General features: G+C 34.1%; 2 protein-coding genes across 3 annotated transcripts; one reads left to right on the top strand and one right to left on the bottom strand.

The window, feature by feature from the left end:
* Positions 1 to 8,460: 8,460 nt before the first annotated feature.
* LOC130718695 (uncharacterized) lies at positions 8,461 to 11,669 on the bottom strand. Its single transcript, XM_057569322.1, has 4 exons — positions 11,553 to 11,669; positions 9,877 to 11,342; positions 9,661 to 9,785; positions 8,461 to 8,965 (listed from the first exon to the last, which is right to left on the bottom strand). Exons 2-4 carry the CDS (start codon positions 11,339 to 11,341, stop codon positions 8,735 to 8,737), a joined length of 1,821 nt encoding a protein of 606 aa, XP_057425305.1. The 5' UTR covers position 11,342; positions 11,553 to 11,669; the 3' UTR covers positions 8,461 to 8,734.
* Positions 11,670 to 13,098: 1,429 nt separating this feature from the next.
* LOC130720282 (protein PELOTA 1) lies at positions 13,099 to 18,868 on the top strand. 2 transcript variants are annotated; one of them, XM_057570911.1, is made up of 17 exons: positions 13,136 to 13,154; positions 13,185 to 13,246; positions 13,349 to 13,431; positions 13,507 to 13,585; positions 13,655 to 13,729; positions 13,854 to 13,910; positions 14,124 to 14,169; positions 14,503 to 14,578; positions 14,826 to 14,901; positions 14,995 to 15,027; positions 15,711 to 15,779; positions 15,962 to 16,068; positions 16,570 to 16,642; positions 16,773 to 16,811; positions 17,507 to 17,601; positions 18,315 to 18,421; positions 18,569 to 18,868. In XM_057570911.1, the coding sequence occupies exons 2-17, from the start codon at positions 13,196 to 13,198 to the stop codon at positions 18,640 to 18,642; spliced, it is 1,140 nt and encodes a 379-aa protein (XP_057426894.1). In that variant the 5' UTR covers positions 13,136 to 13,154; positions 13,185 to 13,195; the 3' UTR covers positions 18,643 to 18,868. The 2 variants fall into 2 exon arrangements, with proteins under 2 accessions (XP_057426893.1, XP_057426894.1); XM_057570910.1 differs by having other exon boundaries at positions 13,099 to 13,246.
* The last annotated feature ends 328 nt before the right edge of the window (positions 18,869 to 19,196 follow it).

Below are 19,196 nucleotides of genomic sequence, written 5' to 3'. Positions count from 1 at the left end.
TTGAGTATATTTGATGCATGTGCACGTATTCACTCCTTTTATAGGTCATTTAAGTATTTCATAAATTTATCGATGCATCGACTAAATGATCAAATATATGTCATCAACTCTCAATATTGATAGAGTGAAAATTCCAACTTTGATCAAGTTGGTAAATGACATGATTTTGAATATCTAGTTGCACATGTTCGTATTAAAATTATCTAGCTAAGTTGTTTAGTTAAATGCCTCATATTTATAGCTAGACAATTACATATGAGAAGAAATATCCTTATTTATGGACATGTGATTTTTCAATTAGAATCATTGACACGCATCAAGCCAACAATTCATTAGAATTCTCTCCATTGCAATTGGTTCATGGTCAGGAACCTAATATCTCCCATCTAAGAATTTTTAATGTGCGTTATATATTTTCAATTGCTCCACCACAACGCACTAAGGTGGGACCACAAGGAAAGCTGAGATTATGTAATCAATTTGAGCCATTACCGATATATACTTCATATCTTACTTGTTGTTTCTCAGCATTAGGGGAGAAATAATTAAGGAGCTCTGAAAATTTGTAAAGAATGCATATGTATACTCGCACTATGAACCTGAAGTTCAAAATATGCATTCTCTGACCTAAAATGAATTATTAAATTCCTTATATGCTGCCAATGCCCTTCTCTAACTTACTATCCCAGGTGGAAAATATGTCATTATTATTAGACTAAGGCATGCCTAAAACTTGGTTCAAAAAGATATATCCTTGAGAAGGAAGATGGTCTTGTTGAGGAGGCAAACTATCTTGAAAAGTGTAGAGACTACAAAAATGTTTATTCCTCCTGAAGAGGTCCAGGTACCTGTAATTATTTATTGAAGAGATCTCATATGATTATGTCTCTACAAGTTGAAACAAGGAACCAAGAATATGAAGAATTGTCGACATGATGCAGTAGCGCTCAATATTAGAAATATGTGCGAGAATCTTGAGCCCCAAAAAGAATGAATGGGTATGATTGTCCATAAATAGAAAGAAGCAATTCATTTGCTGAATTTAAGGGTTTTTGGACCTCATGTCTATACCCTAAAGGTATAAAGACGATAAGGCTTAAAGAGTCTTTGTAGTAAAATGAAATAATTTTGTCATATTTAAGACACACGTGACAATCGTGGTGGATACTTGGAGTTACAACTTATTTGTATGGCTCACTTGAGATTGATATCTATATAAAACTCCTTGAAGATTGTAAGATGCCTAAAACACACAATACATGTTCTCAACCATGAACAAATTACTAGATTGAAGCAATCTAGATGATTATTTGCTTAAGGACGGTCACAAAATGACCCAACTAACTCATGCATATTTATGATGAGATGTGAGATTGCTTATGTCATAATTAATGTTAATGATAATGATTAATTGGGACTCTAGAAGAGCTACCAAAGTTGTAGATTTGCTAAAGAAAGAATCTGAGATAAAATGGTTGAGAATGAAAATTTTGTCTAGCCTTATCAATTGAGTATCTAAAGGCTGAGGTATTTATGTACCATGGGACTTATATTGCAAAGATACTAAAATGATTTTATATGGACAAATCATGTCCATTGTGTGCTCTATTGATTATAAGGTCATTATATGTAAATAAAGATCCTTTTAGACCTTGAGAAAAGGATGAATTTTTACTTGGTCATGAATTATCAATAAGAGCATTAATGTATATTTCTAGTCATACATAAAATAGTCTTTCTTAAAGACACAATGAATATGAGTTTATTTTTCCCCTATATGTCCAAGATTGATCTAATTGGTTATGCAGATGCTGTATATTTGTGTAAATATCTCAAACAGGTTACTTGTTTACATGTGGAGGAACAACCATTTCATGGAGATATGTGAAACAAACTGTGATAGCCACCTTAGCTAACCATGCAGGAATATTAGCATTACATGAGGCAAGACAAGAATACATTTGGCTGAGATCCGTGATTAAATGCGTACTTGATGTTTGTGGTCTGTCCTCTGAAAAGATGCCGCTAACAACTATATATGAAGATAATACTACATGCACTGCTCAATCAAAAGAAGGATACATCAAGGGAGATAGGACAATGCACATATCACCGAAGCTCTTCTTCACTCATGATCTACCAAAGAATTGTGACATAGACATCCAACAAATTCGTTCAAGTGATAATTCGGCAGACTTATTTACGAAGACTCTTCCAACAACAACATTTGAAAAGCTTGTGCGGAATATGAGAGTTCGTCGACTCAAAGATCTCAATTAAAATGCATTGTACTCTTTTTTCCTTAACCATGTTTTTTTCCCATTGGGTTTTTCATGGTAGGGTTTTTAATGAGGCAATGTATAAAGACGAACTATAGAATGATGTACTCTTTTTCCTTCACTAGGTTTTTATCCCACACTGGGTTTTTCTTAGTAAGATTTTAATGAGACACATTCTTAAGGGATGGTCATCCAAGGGGGAGTGTTATGAATATTTGGATGCCCATCAGAGTTAGGAGTCCATGGGACAGACCCATATGTATACTTGTTCAACACTCCAAACTTAATAATATAAATACAAGGGAGTCTGCACCTAGCAGAGCATCCCCATCAGACTATTTCTCTATATCTCATACATATCTCTTCCTCTCTTTACATACTTGTGTACTCTTTATTCATAACAACTGATACACAGACAATTTTAAGCATGAATTGTTCAGTGGTTTGGTACGTATTGCGATCGTGGAAGGAAATGCCTCATTCATTCATCGAGATTGGAAGTGATGAATGATGATGATAAATATTACAAGTGAAATCACAAATCAAATCTGCAATTGAAATAAAACAGAGGAAAGGCTTCTTTCAGTCATCAAAACTGGAATTGATGATGATAAATATGTTCGCAGGGAAAAAATGGAGTTCTGATACAATGAAAATGGTGGGCAGTTGCAGATGGGAATGAGGGTTTGATGATGAAGAGAAGCAAAAGCGTATGTGTTGGGGAAAATAATAGAATTAACCTAAGGGTAATTTTGCCAATATAAAATATTTTAAAAAGTGTTATGTTCCGTTCCCTTCTGTTCCGCCCTTTTCCAGGGAACCAAAATGTCCCGTTCCTGGAGCCTTTGTCATGTTCCGTTCCATCATAAAAACACAACAGACACAGAACGAAGCCCAAATGTCATGTTCCGTTCCCTTCCCACCTGTCTGCCAAACGCTACCATAATGACTTTTCGTAGCCGGTGCATTTTTGTCTTTTTATGATGCAGCAGATGTTCCTGTGCGTTCAGGTGCACCATAACACGGTGCAACCTCAGGAGCATGGACGTTGGATAACAGGGTCTGCTACGTGGCGCGATCTGATGCGCTGGTACACGGTAAGATCCTGGACGCGCGGCACACTGGAACAGAGCCCATTAAAAGCTGTGAATTTCTTTTTCTTTTTCATTTTTTTCCTGATTTTCTCTCTCTTCTCAAATCTTCTCCTAAAATAACAATAAAATAAAATAAATAGAAGATAAAAATAAGATAGTAACTTAAAATAAACTTATCTAATCCTAAATTAAAGTAAAATCCTAATAATAATTAAATAGAAGATAAAACTAATTCAAATCCTAATAAAATCTAGAAAAATAATATAAAATGTAGAAAAATACTAAAACCAAATAAAAACATCAAAATGCATGAAATAAGCCTAAAGTGTCCTTAAATGACTAAAACATATTAAATAATATATTAAAATGCATGCAAATAAACTAGGAAAATAGCCTTAAATCCCGGGTCATCAAAAACCCGTGCCCGATCCTACCCATTGTCATCCCTAAGGAGCGGTAAGCTGGTTATCCAAATTATTGCATATTTTTTAGCTTTGTCTACTACAAAAAGTTGAATACATGGCAGCTATGCAAGCATGCAAGAAAGCAATTCAAATTCAAGGTTATTAGAAGAACTTGGGCACAAGCAACACGAAATCTATATACATATGTAAAGGAGACTTGAAAAAAATAGAATTAATCACATTAGAAATAAGCGCATTAAACACATTAAGAAAGACTACAAAGTCATAAATTAAAAATAATTTGTTATCAACTTTTGAATTTCTTATAAAAAAATCATTTGTTAAGTATTAAATAAAAATATTTAGAATTTTAATTATTAATAATAAACTGAGAAAAATTTATACCTTTTTTAAACAAAACAAAGAAATATATTTATATGTAAACTGTATTAAAAAATTAGATTAATTAAGTAAAAATAATATTATTTTAAAAAAATAATTAAGAAAAAATTAGTTGAAAATAAAAAAATGTCTCTATAAAGTATATATACTAATAACTATATCATATGCATGTATTATTTGAAAAATATTTTTTAAATATGTTTTTTGATCTATTTTGATAGTAGTATGAATTTGAATTTGAAACTCTCATTATCAGCTCCCCTTGGAATTAGGAGGAATTTTTGGTCGATTAATGATCATATATTGCACCTTTTTGGTTGTTTTCCAACGACTTTTAAGGATTACACTACCGCTGGTTTGACGGCGGGAAGCTCTATGGTAGCTAGGGAGGTTGTTGATGATCGGATTCCCACGACGTATGATGTTGGCACTTTGAGTTTTGATGGGCTTGTCGATTCTCGTCCATCGTTCTCCTGCTTTGAGGTTGGTGCTTGTTCTGGCTCCGCTCTTGCCAGGGGCCTTCAAGGGTGTTCGGAAGCTTTCTCAGTAGGTGCGGGGGAGGATGCTCTTGAGGTGGAGGCCGATGCTTATGCTGATGATCCCATTCTCGTTTTTTCCCCTCCGAGGCCCCATCCTCGTGGTAGGCCGAGGAAAAATTCGGGGACGAGGTGTGAGGGCTCTCGGCGGCCTAGGGGTCGTCCCTGTAAATCCGAGAGTGTGGTTCTCGCCATTGACACCGCGCCGCCTAGCCCTCCGTCTCCTTCGGGGCCTTATTTCACCCGAGCAAGGAAGACTTGGTTTCTTGCTAAGTCCGTAGGCATGTCTTTTCCTGGTAGTGATGAAGATGTCGTTCGAGGATTGGCTGAAGTTATTAAAGAAAATTTTCCTCCCAGGTGCTAGGGTAGTGGATTTTTTCTCTTTTGGGTGGTTGTTCGGGTTTTTCTTGGGTGGTTTGGTTTTTTTTTTTGGGTTTCCCCACCTCGTTGGGTTGTATCCTTCTTTTTATCATTGAATAAATCTCTTTGCTCTAAAAAAAAAGAATAAGTGGGGAAAGCACAATAGAGGAAAAGAACTTTAACCAAAGGTAAATAAATTTAAATTTACTAAATAAATTTTTACTATATTAAAATTATAACTTATTATACTAAAACTTATTATTCCAGTTAAAATATTTCAAGTTCACTTAATGTTTTTTCATATTATTCAATAAAAAAATTAATAAGATAAGATATAATTAAATAATAGAATAACACTCGGGGACTAATACTTTCCCAAGTGAGCATCTATGTTTTCAACCAGAAATATGACATCATACCCGTCCATAACCGAAACCATAACAATAAACCTCAAACCAGAACCTAAATCTATTGAACAGGTTACAACCCGGCCAAGTTGTTAAAATTACAACGCTATCTATTAATCGTTAATTATTAAATTTCATTAATATCTTTTATTTTCATAAAGAGAACTCTAATACAAGCAACTTAATGCATCAAAAAACGCTAATACTATTTATTCAGATATCTCAACACAATTATTTTTCGTTTATATTTATAATGAAAAAATATTTTAAATAGAATATTAAAAAATATTGTAAATAAACGATAGTAAAGTATTGAAAAATATAATTACACTATGGTAATTTTCATATAATATTGAAAAAATATTGTAAATAAACTCGTGCAACGCACGGGTATTATATCTAGTTACTATGTATTGTGACCGTCATAGTGTCTTACACATTGCAAGAAATTTAACCTTTCATGCAATGACAAAGCACATAGGAGTTCAGTATCACTTTATTAGAGAAGCAGGAGAAGAAGAAGTGTGGACATCCAAAAAATTTACACTAAAAACAACCTAGGAGATGTAATGTAATGATAAGTCAATCAACTCTGATAAAGTTGTATGGTGTAGGTCATTCTATTACCTTTTAGAAACGTAAGCAACATGAAACTATAAAATTGACAAACAATGTAGAGAACATTCTGCAAAAATAACTAAGTGAAAAATTGTCAGCACCGTAGGTGAATTGTTGTTAGTGTTTACTGTGGTACCTTATATTAGTTTAATGTATGGTACCCAAAATGAATTGACATAGTAATAAAGACTCACATACCACATGAGTCAGTAATTATATTTTCCCAATAATGTACCTTAAGTTTAATTGCGTTGATTCGATCAATATTAGGCATCTTCCTTTTTTAAAACTATGTTGCTCAAGCCCAATACCAGGTTTAAGGTTCACGGCAACCGCTTCAAGGTCGCGGTGGATGCCAACAAATGTCGCCGAAAGTTGAGTTGCCAAGTGAACGAGAGTCCCATTTGACCAAAATTATAGCTTTGAAAATTATAATTTCAATTATCACATGTCATAATTTACTAGACCACTTAATGTGAGTATTATATTGAAAAAAAATATAGGTACCACAAAATTCACCATAATTGTTTACCACTAGCACAAGTAGTGATATGAGGCCAGAATTATTCACAACTTGCATTAATTACTTAATTCACTTTTATTGTGAGAAATGAATGATTCAGTAAAATGAACAAGTTGTGAAATTATTTAGGTGCTGGAGAGAAGATTTCGAGAGAAATATTGTCTCTCCAGGGAGATCCTCCTAATGAATATTCTCCAATTTCATGAAAGTGTAAATTGTTCTCTCTTTATATTTAAAGAGAGTTATGGCATGTTTGGTTGCAATTTTGTTTTCAGTTTTTAAAACAATTTTCAAAAACAGTTTTCAGAAGAAGAAAACAGGTTGAATGACATGTTTTTCAACATTTAGAAAACTGATATCTGAAAACTAAAAACAGAAACTGAAAACATATTTTAGCTGTTTTGGTTTTTAGTTTTAAAACCGAAAATGATAATTTTTTGAAAACAGATCATACCAAACAAATTTTCTTTTTTTAAAAACTGAAACTGTTTTGAAAACAGGAAACAAACAGACCCTTATTGTAGTAACTATTGAGCCAAATAAAGGGTCAAAACAAAGGAGATGGTTAAAACTCGATGGATAAAACTCCACATTGGGTGATAAAGAGCAAACCATAAGTGGACCAGACACCACATATTTCACCCAAAATATTAATGCAATCGGTGTATGGGTCCTCACACGTATAAACAACCCAAACTTATCCTTAGCTTTCAATGTGGGACTTACTCACATTTGAAAATTCCCAACAGTCTCCCCCTCAAGTGTGAGTCCATCTCAAACGAAAGTTGGACTTGTATTCATCCAGAACCTCAGAGGCCGTCATTCTGGGCTTGTGCTCCTGAGTTTCAGAGGCCCAAACCCATAGTCAAACAACCATCGACTCTGATACCACTGTTGGGCCAAATAAAAGGCCCAAACAAAGAAAATGGTTAAAACTCGGGGCATAAAACTCCACATTGGGCAATAAAGAGCAAACCATAAGTGGACCAGACACCACATCTTTCACCCAAAACCTTAAGGCAATGAGTGTATGAGTCCTCACACTTATAAGCCACTCAAACTTATCTTAGCTTCCAATGTAAGACTTACTCACACTTGAAAATTCCCAACAATAACTTCCACTTAGTTAAAATATTTCTCAGTCATTGTCCGTAAATTCTCCCTTACCTATTGAAGATTTTCCACATAAATAGTGTCAATTTCATACTCACTAAGGAGTTGAGTTCATCGGATTGATCCGATAAAACCGACGAACCAAACAAAATCAATTGGATCGAGTTTTATTATTCAGTTCAAAATCAATCCAAACCAATAAAAATCAATGAAGATTGATTCGGTTTACGGTTTGAAAAAATAAAAAAATCAAAGAACCGATGAATCGAACTATATATATATATATATATATATATATATATATATATATATATATATATATAAGAAATGCTTTGAATATACATACACTATTTATCATTTTTATTTTTTATTGTATAATATTACTAATATTAAACACTACTTTAAACATTTCTACATTATTAAGTATTAAGTTGTTGATTATAAAGTTCAATGTTGATTATGGATGATTATGAATTTGTGATTAAATTATGATTGAATTATTGATTTGTCATTTTTATGCTCTGTTAAGTTATGAATTATATGTGATTGCCATATATTTAAAGTTGTGGAATTGATATTGACAAAGAAAAATACAAGAAGTGAAACCGATGAAACGAACCGATTCAAACCGTTCATCATTGGTTTGGTTTGATTCGGTTTTGATTTCACTTAAAACCGGTTTAAACCGAACGGGGAACACCCCTATACTCACTTAGTGTGAGGAGCAATGTACAGTTTTTGTAATACTATTTGATGTTCTAAATTGCTCCATTACTTAGTGTGAGGAGCAATGTACAGTTTTTGTACAGTTTTTGTAATACTATTTGATGTTCTAAATTGCTCCGTTTTTGTAATACATACACGAACGAAATCAAAAGGATAATAATACATCATTATAATCTGCAATTCAGCTTGCATTAATTTCTGAACATAAGGAAATCTAGAGAGGAAAAAACACACTGACTAATGTAGAAAATAACATGCGAATGTGTCACCCTTTAAGCCATATTTGACTTGATTCCAACTATGGACATGAGGAAGTGGAGCTTTTCATTGATTTCAGCAGGGTCGCACAAGTTCTGCTTGAGAAAAGTTGGGGGCTCTACTCCAGTGAAAATGTAGAGAGCCTTCAACTCATCTGCACATGATGCTTGGGCTGTACCTTCATATCCTATTATCTTCCGGATAGCATTAATTTGTTTCCAAACGTTTCCCTCATCGAATACAAGCTGCAAACAATGACAAAATATATGGGAGTGAAGCTTGAAGCTTATCTAAATATTCTCATTAACGTAACATGGTAGCGCATAGAAATCATTCTACAATTAGAATCAATTCTGAGGAGAAGCTTCTGTGGCGGCATGTATGGATCAGCTACTTATCTCTCAAAATCAATCCAGAAACTTAGAAGCTATCTAGCTTTAGAGTCAATTGTAGAATGATTTTCAAACATGCACTCAGTAGCTTTTGGACTCCATAATTGATTCTAGGGAATGATAAGTTGACCTAAACATGGTTGTAATCTGCAAAACGCAGACAACAAATTCCAGGGACAAAGTCATGATAGGCAGTATGAGCACTTCCCCTAACACCAAGAACATGACCTATATTTTTATTTGTTATGTGCTTCAGTCTCTACTGTAATCTAGCTTTAGTTTACAATTTCTGAAGATGGGCTATCTAGACTTACCAACTTTAACCATGCACTACGTGTAGCTATTTCCACATGGAATATATACAACAAACATCAAATGCATAGTTGAAGTCCATAAGAAAATTATTTAGAAAATTGGAAGAATAATAATACAAGTCCTATTGAACTAGTGCTTAACAATATAAAAATAATTACCATTAAGATAAACTTTCACTTCATCATCTAGTAACAAGAAGAATTCTGAAAAAAAGTACACAACTAGGTCTTTACCTCTTGAGAAGGGCAGATGATGTTTTCTTCAGAGGAACATTCAGATGGCCTAGACTCTGGTTCTGCAGACAAAACAAGAACCTCCATCGAATCTGTATCCCCATCAACCCTAACATTTGAAGGTTCTGCAAGCAAATTTATCAATTCATCAGATATAAGGGCTCAAAATAAATATCAGTCCTAGATGAAAATAACATTTATATTCTATGGCCTAACCTTCTTGCAAATCGATTGTACAAGTGTGCACATCAGAGTCTAATATTTTTTCATCATACAAGTGAAGCCCACTTTCATCTGCAATTTCTCTAGCATCTGCATCTGATGAGTCCATACCTTCAATATATTCATGCAACTGAGATTCTTGACTTACAAAATCAGAAATGTTACTGTACAACTCCCCTTTTTGCATTGCAGTAGGACCACCCAATAGAGGCTTCAGTTCCTCTTCAAAAATTGTGTGCGCATCAGCTTTTCCGCCGGTAACCTCAGATGAAACCTCAGTTACTGAAGTATCATGAACCTTCATTTCCATCACCAAACCTCCAATTGATTCAACTTGAATTTTCTCATACTGTTCAGCCATTGGCTTCTGGGAGCCATTTGTATTGTTAAACTCTTCTCCTTCTAAGAAACTGCTTACAGGTTCACTTGATTCTATTTCCACCTCAATGCATATAGAATCCACATAATCACCATCATTTCTTGACTGAACCATCTCCTCACACACTTTTGGATCTTCTTCATTTCTCACTCTTCCTTCAGTTTCCCAACCATGTTTCTCTTCCTGTGCTACCTCCATATTGTCTATAACTAGTCCAATTTCTTGATCACTTTCATCTCCTTCTCTATCAATTCTACCCTCATCTCTAATTTTTTCTAGCAGCCCCTTTGTTTCTCTTTGCAACTCTTCTTCCTCTATGTCACCCTCTTTCACTTGATCCTCACATTCCTCTAAAACAATTGATACCTGGAAGGGTGTCTCAAAATTTTCAATTTCACTGCCAATCTCATCAAGGCCCTCAATTGTTGTTACCACTCCATTACCCTCATTCATTGGTTGCTCCTCATTAATTTCCCCTCCTAGGTGTCCTTCCATTCCACCATCTATTGCAGCTCCAAGTTTCACATTATCATGCTCTCGCAACCGCACTTTCTCCTCCTCCCCCTCACAAAAATTGTCATTGTTGTCACAGCAACAGCCATTCTGCTGAAAGACATCATTGACATCTTGTGAATGTGACAGTTCTGGAGCAACCTCAACAACCCCTTGTCCATAGTCATTCCCTGATGTAATATTTTCCCCATTCTTCATATATTGTGCATCAACCATTTCAGTATCTCTATTTTCTTCACTACCCTTGAGGGGTGTTTCTTTGTTTATGTCTAAAATTTCAATGTCTGGCCTAGGAAGCAACTTGCTCATCAAATTCTGAGTGCAAGCATGGCTAGCCAAGAAGAAAGCATAAGGTACAGAAACAGTGAGGCCAATAGCAGAAGCAACTACAAGAGGTGGAAGAACCAAAGGGGCAGAAGATGCTACAAGACCAGCCATTAAGACCTGTTTTCCCAGCCTGATTCCTCTGTTGAAAACCCAATTCACCTTGCCACCACTGTTATTAGCATTAGGCTGTGACATCTGTTGTCTAGTTTCCCACTCTTCATCTTCAGCTTCTAATTCCATCCTATATAAAATTTATACCAAAACCATTGAAATTTGAAACAAAAACTCCTGGCATATCTTGAAACTAATAAACCCTTTCTCTATGCAATATGTTGTTACAGCTTATATTGCAATAGCATCACTAACTAATTGGTATAGTTGATAGGGAAAAATAATGAAATCAAGGAAGAGAGGGAAGAAAAAGGAACAAGAAGCAGGATCAGAATTTTACCTGAACTGAGTGCAAGTTATATAAACTCCAAAACTTCAGAGAGTGATATGCTGATGTGCTTCACCGTTCATGCCTAAAGCCAAAACTCATTGATTAATTAAGTAACTAATGTTTTTTGGTGGAAAGGGTTTATGATTCATCATTGTTTATGGTTGTTCATGACACGTGCTAGAAAGAGGACCATGACATGTGTTAGAAACAAGAGGATGACAGGTGCAGGGGAAAGAGAGTACCACCTCGATTTCTTTTGCATGCAGCATTCATTCATTTGGATGTGTATCCAAGCATTCATCGTCTAATATGGGGGTATGGGTAAAACTGTACCAACATCCCTGTAATAGAATGTGGGGACTGCACTTAAGTTTCACTCTTGGGTGTTAAAAGTTATAGAATAACATTTTCAGGAATGATATTCCTAAGGAATTTTTTTTTATTTTATTTTGTAAAATAAAAAGAGATTAATTTCTATGCACCGACGATGTAAATAAGTTTTACAATGCTTTTAACATTATTTAATTAAAAATATATATGAAGTGTTAGTGCTTGGTGGGAAGTAATTTTCTATCCCCATACAAATATAAGATTCTTCTTCTTCTTCTTTTTTAAGAACAACCGGACAATTTCATTAATTATAAAAAAAGGGGAGCGAACGGTCATCTAACAAGATTGGATCTAGACTGAAAAGACCACATCAAACCATACATTATCATGAGATGTTAAGGCATACTTAGAAGTCTCTTGTTACAATTTCGTTTAACTTGAACAAGAGAAATATCACCTAGGCCACGTACAAACCTGCAATCTTCCAAAACACTATGTAGATATGAACTAGACATAGCATTTGAATTGCTGACCAATTCTGTGTAAGAGTAATACAATCTGTTTCAAAAGTGAATAAGAGAAATCATGGGCGTGTTTGTTAATCATTCCTAGGAATAAACGTGACATTTCTAAAAATATTTTTTCTTCTATAAGACTATAACCCAACCCATAATTAAAAAAGTAAGGTGGGTAGGGTTAGCACACTAGTTATACTGGTTATTACATAGTTTAGTTTATTGAACCTTATCTCTACTAAAAAACACTAAATAATTTTAAATAAGTAAAACAAAATTTTTATTGAATAAAAAGTCGAGATATAGATCCTCTCGACTATGAGATAATTACAACAACGCAAACAACGACCGTAAACAATGACTGCAAACACTAACTACAAACAACGATCGTAAACAATGATTCCTAATAATCTAAATGGGTCGTAAGTAGAGCTCTACATCCCTAATAATCGAATATTCTCATATGCATTGTAATTTTTATGATTGAATCAATTGTAACAATCCATCACCTTTTAAACTTTTGAAATCAAATCTTGTAAAATTCAAACAATGAGTTTTATAATCAAATCTTTATTGTTTTTATATATTTTAAAATGATACTATATCTTAATCAATATGCATCTCAATGAGATATTAAATTATTTTAAATTACTTAAAATTTAAAAATAAGATATTTTGGACCTTGAATGACATAATCCCTACAAAGGTTTATATCCCCTGTGGCGATACCCATTGTTGAGCGTGTTCATCTTCGAATAAGAGGAAGAAAAATAGGTAGAAGAAGAAGAAGAAGAAGTAGCAAAAACCATGAGAATCGTTCGCAAAGACCTTGTACCCAATGGACCTGGAAGCGTTAAGGTTCAATTCCAATTCCAATTCCAATTCTAGCTCCAGTTCCAATTTCAATTTCATCGAGTTTTGATTGATTTGCAGAATTTTTGTTGATTTTTTGGTTTGCAGATGGTGCCAGTGGATCCAGATGATTTATGGTTTGCATATAACTTGATAGCTCCTGGAGATTCAGTCATGGCTGTTACCATCAGGTACTCTTCACACACACAGAAGGCTTGTTTTGTATATATTCCAGAACATCATTGTCATATTTTTGTATCTTATAGGAAGGTTCTTAGAGAAGCTGCTAATGGTGGAAGAGATGCAGAAAGAGTGAAGTTGAAATTGGAAGTTAAAGTTGAACAGGTAGTTTGTTTAGTTGAACAGGATTTCTTGACTGTTTTTGTCTTGTATTTAATCTTGTTTTGTTTGCAGGTTGCTGATTATGATAAAGAAGGTTCTCTTTTGCGTGTTCGCGGAAAGAATGTTTTAGAGAATGAACATGTCAAGGTAGTTTGTTTGTTAGTTAGTTAGTTAGTTATTTAGTTGGATTAGTTGGTTAACTGCGACTGTCTGTCATTCCTGATTTTGGAAGTGCTGAATTTGACTAATCATGTCTTGTAACTCACTGCAGATTGGAGCATTCCATACTTTAGAACTCGAGCTACAGCGACCTTTTGTGCTCAGAAAGGTGTGTCTTCTGAATCGTTATGATTCCAGTTACTGTTTCTTTCATGTTGTTATATGGGTGGTTCACAACTTCACATACATACAAACTAAATATTTTGTTTGGACATATGCAATTATGCATGCCAAAAGTTGAAAGAAAAAATTCATGAACTTTTGTCCTTTTTGACGAATCATGAGTTCATGACTACTGAAGATCAAGTTTTTCCTTTTGTAGGATGTCTGGGATTCTCTGGCTCTGGAGGTACTCAAGCAGGCTTCTGGTATGTTATCGTTTTTCTGATGAATCTGTCAATTTTATGATTGATATTTGTGCTTATGGGAAATTAAGTTAGTATAACATGTGGGCATGGAAGCTATGAGAAGTTTATCTATAATCAAAATGTTGAATTTCTACTTTAAGTGATATCTTAAATCCTGCACCCATTTAAGTGAAGCAAGTGGTGGAAAAATGAAATAATTGGTATATATAATCACATTCATTTTACTAAGGAAAATGAAATTCATAATACTCGTCGGGTCAGCTTGTATTATGATTGTTGTTGTAAATCACAGTAATCAAAGTGGTGAGTAAAGATTCCGTGTATGTATCACAGATCCTGGTGCAAGTGCTGATCTAGCTGTTGTTTTGATGCAAGAAGGATTAGCTCATATCCTCCTTGTTGGTAGAAGGTACAAGTAACTTTGATTTAAATATGTTTCTTTTAGTTACTCAAAATAGCATTTTATACAGAAGATAGACTATTTGGCCATCATTCTACTCTAGTAGGATGGTAGGTTTCAGGTGTGTTAGATTTCTGGGGGGAACCATAAGCACTGGATCTTAAATACTCACTCTTATTGATATTCTAGTTAACTTTTGACTTGTAATTTTGTTGTTGCAATGAAATGATTTATCTTATTATGACTGATGTAACAGTATGACTATTACTCGTTCGCGGATCGAAAGTTCAATTCCTCGTAAGCATGGGCCTGCTATAGCTGGTTATGAGAAAGTGTGTTCGCTCTCTTTATTACAATGATAAATCAGTGAATGAATTAAATAACTTGACTGTTATGATTCTAAAGCATCGTCCTTTCTTTTGTAGGCTTTGAATAAGTTCTTTGAGAATGTACTGCAGGTAAATTGAGCCCAAGAACTTATATTTCTCTTGTCTAGCATTTATTCTCATTAATGATATGTATTCCATATATTCAATTTAACATGGGTTTAGTATGATTACTTATTTTTCAATAAAAGGGATTCATTAAACTTATAGAATGCTAATAAAGTAATAAAAAAATAGACCTACAATGGGTACAGCTCTTTCGTGGACCCTACTTTAGCGAGGCCAAGAGCTTTCGAAAACCAGGTTTCCCTAATGCGAATTGTATGCTGCTAATTCATGTACCCCAAAAATCTATATAACCTGATTTGGGTGTTATGTGTGGCTCTTGCTCTGAACTGGCAGGCAGCAGTTCATTCTTTACTCACTACCTTACAGTTAATTCCAATCCATGGTAAAATGATATGTTTACAGTAATACCCATGTACCAAGTATGGGCATATTTATCAAGAATCCAATATATTAAATATCTGGTATCATTACATACCCGGATGAGGATGCCCTCGTATCAAATATTTCTTTATTGTTGGCTTTGTCTTTTCAATGTTCTTCTGCCGTGGCTTAAGAGGATACCTCATGCTCATCTTTTGATATGTTCATTCTTTCCTCTCTTCAATAGTATTATATTTCTTCTTTTACCCAAAAAAAGTGTAAAAGGTACATTTACAAGTCTAATGGGTTCTACCTATCTGTTTTAGGCTTTCTTGAAACATGTGGATTTCAACGTCGTTCGTTGTGCTGTAATTGCAAGTCCAGGATTTACGAAAGTATGTAATTCTTTGTTCTTTCTATTTTTGCTTCTTCATTCTTAGCGAGCATTTACAATTTTGATACTACTTACATAGTTATTAATAATAAAAATATTTATCTTTAATGTTTTACACACACAAGCTCAGACAGGAATATAAGTGTGTTATACTTATATTTTATGTATCTATTTCTTTTTCAGGATCAGTTTCATCGTCACTTATTTTTGGAGGCAGAAAGAAGACAGCTGCGAACTATTATTGAAAACAAGTCACGCATCCTTCTTGTGCACACGACCTCAGGATACAAGTATGTTTACTTTCTTCATCACATCTCTTTTATTCTTTTTTTTTTACAAAAGCTTTGTGAGGTAACTGTCATCAAGTAACACAAATGAAAATTATTGTGGCCAATTAGATGTAGTTTGACTTGCACAATTTTTCTGATGTGATACGTTGTTGCATACGTGTATGTTCCAAACTTTATTGTTTGGGGCTGATGAAGACGGCTGCAACCTGTTATTGTTGCAACCCATGATTTACCTGTATTAACACTTGATTCAACAAAGCTATACACCCATATTGTTTGAGGCTGGTGGCTGGAATAGGTTTACTTATTGTATCTGCTTCATATGTAAGGTGTTAAGTGAGTGGAAATCTCATGCATTCCCATTTAAAATATAAAAGCAAGAATATGGCAACAAACATAGATTGACAAAAAAGTTGTTTTACTTTAAGGATGGACTTTGCGTGTGGGTACTTAGTATTTGATTTATCTTATATCTTTCACATGAACATTTCTTTTCTGTAGGCATAGTTTAAGAGAGGTTCTGGATGCTCCAAATGTCATGAATTTGATAAAAGATACAAAGGCAGCGCAAGAGGTACCGTCAAAATCAAAATAGTAGACATTTTCTAACTTTTCCATGTGGCCTTGCTGAATAGTTTCCTTATCCTGTTTATTATTTTTCTGTTGAGCCTGAAAAAAGCTTTGTTCTTTTCCTTTTTCTTCAGGTTCGAGTTCTGCAGGACTTCTACAACATGCTTTCAAATGTCAGGTTCTATTATTGAGATGTTTTTATTTTCCTTGCCTATGTTTATGGTTGAAATATCAGTTTCCGTTTTAAAAAATACATGTTACCAATTATTTGAAGATTAGTTCATTTTCTAGATTTGACAGGGTTAGAGACTCATAAATTTAGGTGGATAAATAGGGTCTGTGTGTAACTTTAAAACCAGCACAGAAGTATCCATGCATCCTAGGATTACCTTATTGTATGCATGAAAATATGATATCATATCAGATGGAGATGTTTATATTCATTGTCCTGAATTGTTTCATTACGTAATTTCTATGTTTGAACTGCACATTTCATTGATTGAACAAACCCTTATTATTCCTGAGTGTTATAGTAATTGTTCTTTGTTGAGTACAACCAAGAGTTGAGTGTTACTAATTAGACACTGGATAAGCTAAAAAGTCATCATCCACAGGATTTTCCATGAGAAATCGTATTCTCAAGTTTTATGTCTCGTGCAGTCGTGCATAATCAAGTATTTAATGTAATATTTTGCAAAAGAAAAAAGTGCTCAAAAGCCCAAAGGAAGCAGCATCTTAGCATAAAAGGAGTATCACATACTTCTCCCATTAACTGATTGTTGTATGAAAATTGTGAAAATGGCTACCTAAATGTCACATTTTCATATATCTAGGAATTCCTGATTGAATCTTTTTGCGGGTGAAACAGGATTCAGCACGTGCTTGTTATGGAATGAAACATGTTGAGGTTGCTAATGAACGACTAGCTGTGCAGACTCTTCTAATTACAGATGAACTTTTCAGGTTTGCATGTCATATAACCCTAAGATATTCTGAATCAAAGACGGTTTGTTGGATTTCTCTATCCAATCCATGAGAAATACTAACAGTACACTCTTTAATCCACTTTTTTCAATACCCTATTCTCGGGAGAAATTCTTGTGGATCCTACCAAATAGAGTGGAGCCCTCATGATTTAGTAGATATCACAAGGATTTTACCCTGTAATGAAGAGTATGCTGATAGCATTTCTCTTTGGTTTCTGTAAACTTTGACAATGATATATCCTGGATTTTTGTTGATTCAGCCATGTAACTTATCTGTCTCTTTTACATCCTGGGAAATGGTTTATACCAAACTTGTCTGATACTGCACAGTTTGTTTTAGGACAAAACTTGGATAAGTACTATTAGGTATTGTTTATGTTGTTACCCAATGAAAAGTTCAGCTACCCATTTTCTTTATATTTTATTAATGCGGTAATTTCCATCAACTTCTCTTTCTTTTAACACACGTGTCATGCTGTAATTGGACAACAGTAAAAGCAACATGTATGGAACCACATCTAAGTTTTTCCTTTGTTTTATAGAAATATATTTTGGTTTAACTGAATTTTATCTTTCTGATACCGTCCGAGTTGTTTGCTTGGGATGCAATCTAGAAAGGGCCCCTTTTGATGTTTTGAAATGATAGATAATTATAACTTCAATAATCAATCTACATACTTTTGGTTATAGGAATTCGGATATAGCAGCAAGGAAAAAGTTTGTTAACTTGGTCAATTCAATTAAGGATTCAGGAGGCACCGTCCACGTATTTTCATCCATGCATGTCTCTGGAGAACGTAAGTATTAGGATTGGCTAATCATTTTATTTTATTCCTCCAGTTTTTTTTGTTGTGGGAGCAATTCTGGAAGTAAATGAAACTTCTGTTCAAACATTTCTGTTCAAATTTTCAGTTTATTTGATTCAATTTGTTATTGATGGACAGAGCTAGCACAGATAAGTGGCATTGCTGCAATTCTTCGGTTTCCTCTCCCTGATCTTGAAGACATTGAGATGTGATGCACATTGTTGGTCAAGCTCAAGCATGTTGGTGTTGGCCACTCATCTTTATTTTTATTTTATACTTGTATTAAATAGGGTTTAAATTATAACACACCCTGACCCTGAGAACCAGGGACTTGTATTATATTTTTTTGGTGTTAGGGACTTGTATTATATAAACCAGGCAATGCCGATCAATAGTGCAAGCTATTTAATGCCGAGTGTGTCTATGTTTTGGGGTGAATCGCTGTGCACCACGACTAGTGCATGGTCAAACGACACATGATCGTGACTCTTATGATAAATCTCAATGTGACTCTCACAATGATTCCTATGAAAAATCACAAATGGAAAGATTACTTTATTCTAAATTTATATTTTTTGAGATCACAATGAACAAACAACTTCTAAATTTGATCTCAAAAAATAAATTAATTATATTGAAAGATTACTTTATTCTAAATTTATATTTAATTTTAAATATTTATAATATCCAAAACACAAAATTATCCAGGATACATCTACTATTACTTAAGGCAAAACCTCAGGTTACTATTCCTAAAAAACCTTAA

This window comes from Lotus japonicus, chromosome 5 (assembly GCF_012489685.1).
Source record: "Lotus japonicus ecotype B-129 chromosome 5, LjGifu_v1.2".
Taxonomy (NCBI): Eukaryota; Viridiplantae; Streptophyta; class Magnoliopsida; order Fabales; family Fabaceae; genus Lotus; species Lotus japonicus.
The sequence above is the reverse complement of the archived record's forward strand: the minus strand, read 5'-3'. Positions and strand labels throughout refer to the sequence as shown.

Excerpts from the sequence above, each read along its gene's own strand:
- LOC130718695 (XM_057569322.1), bottom strand. The coding sequence starts at position 11,341 with ATGGAATTAGAAGCTGAAGATGAAGAGTGGGAAACTAGACAACAGATG. Across the intron at positions 9,786-9,876 it reads TACAATCGATTTGCAAGAAG|AACCTTCAAATGTTAGGGTT; the intron begins GTTAGGCCATAG and ends ATTTGCTTGCAG. Across the intron at positions 8,966-9,660 it reads TCATCTGCCCTTCTCAAGAG|CTTGTATTCGATGAGGGAAA; the intron begins GTAAAGACCTAG and ends CATTGTTTGCAG.
- LOC130720282 (XM_057570910.1), top strand. The coding sequence starts at position 13,196 with ATGAGAATCGTTCGCAAAGACCTTGTACCCAATGGACCTGGAAGCGTT. Across the intron at positions 13,586-13,654 it reads TGGAAGTTAAAGTTGAACAG|GTTGCTGATTATGATAAAGA; the intron begins GTAGTTTGTTTA and ends TTTTGTTTGCAG. Across the intron at positions 16,069-16,569 it reads CACACGACCTCAGGATACAA|GCATAGTTTAAGAGAGGTTC; the intron begins GTATGTTTACTT and ends TCTTTTCTGTAG.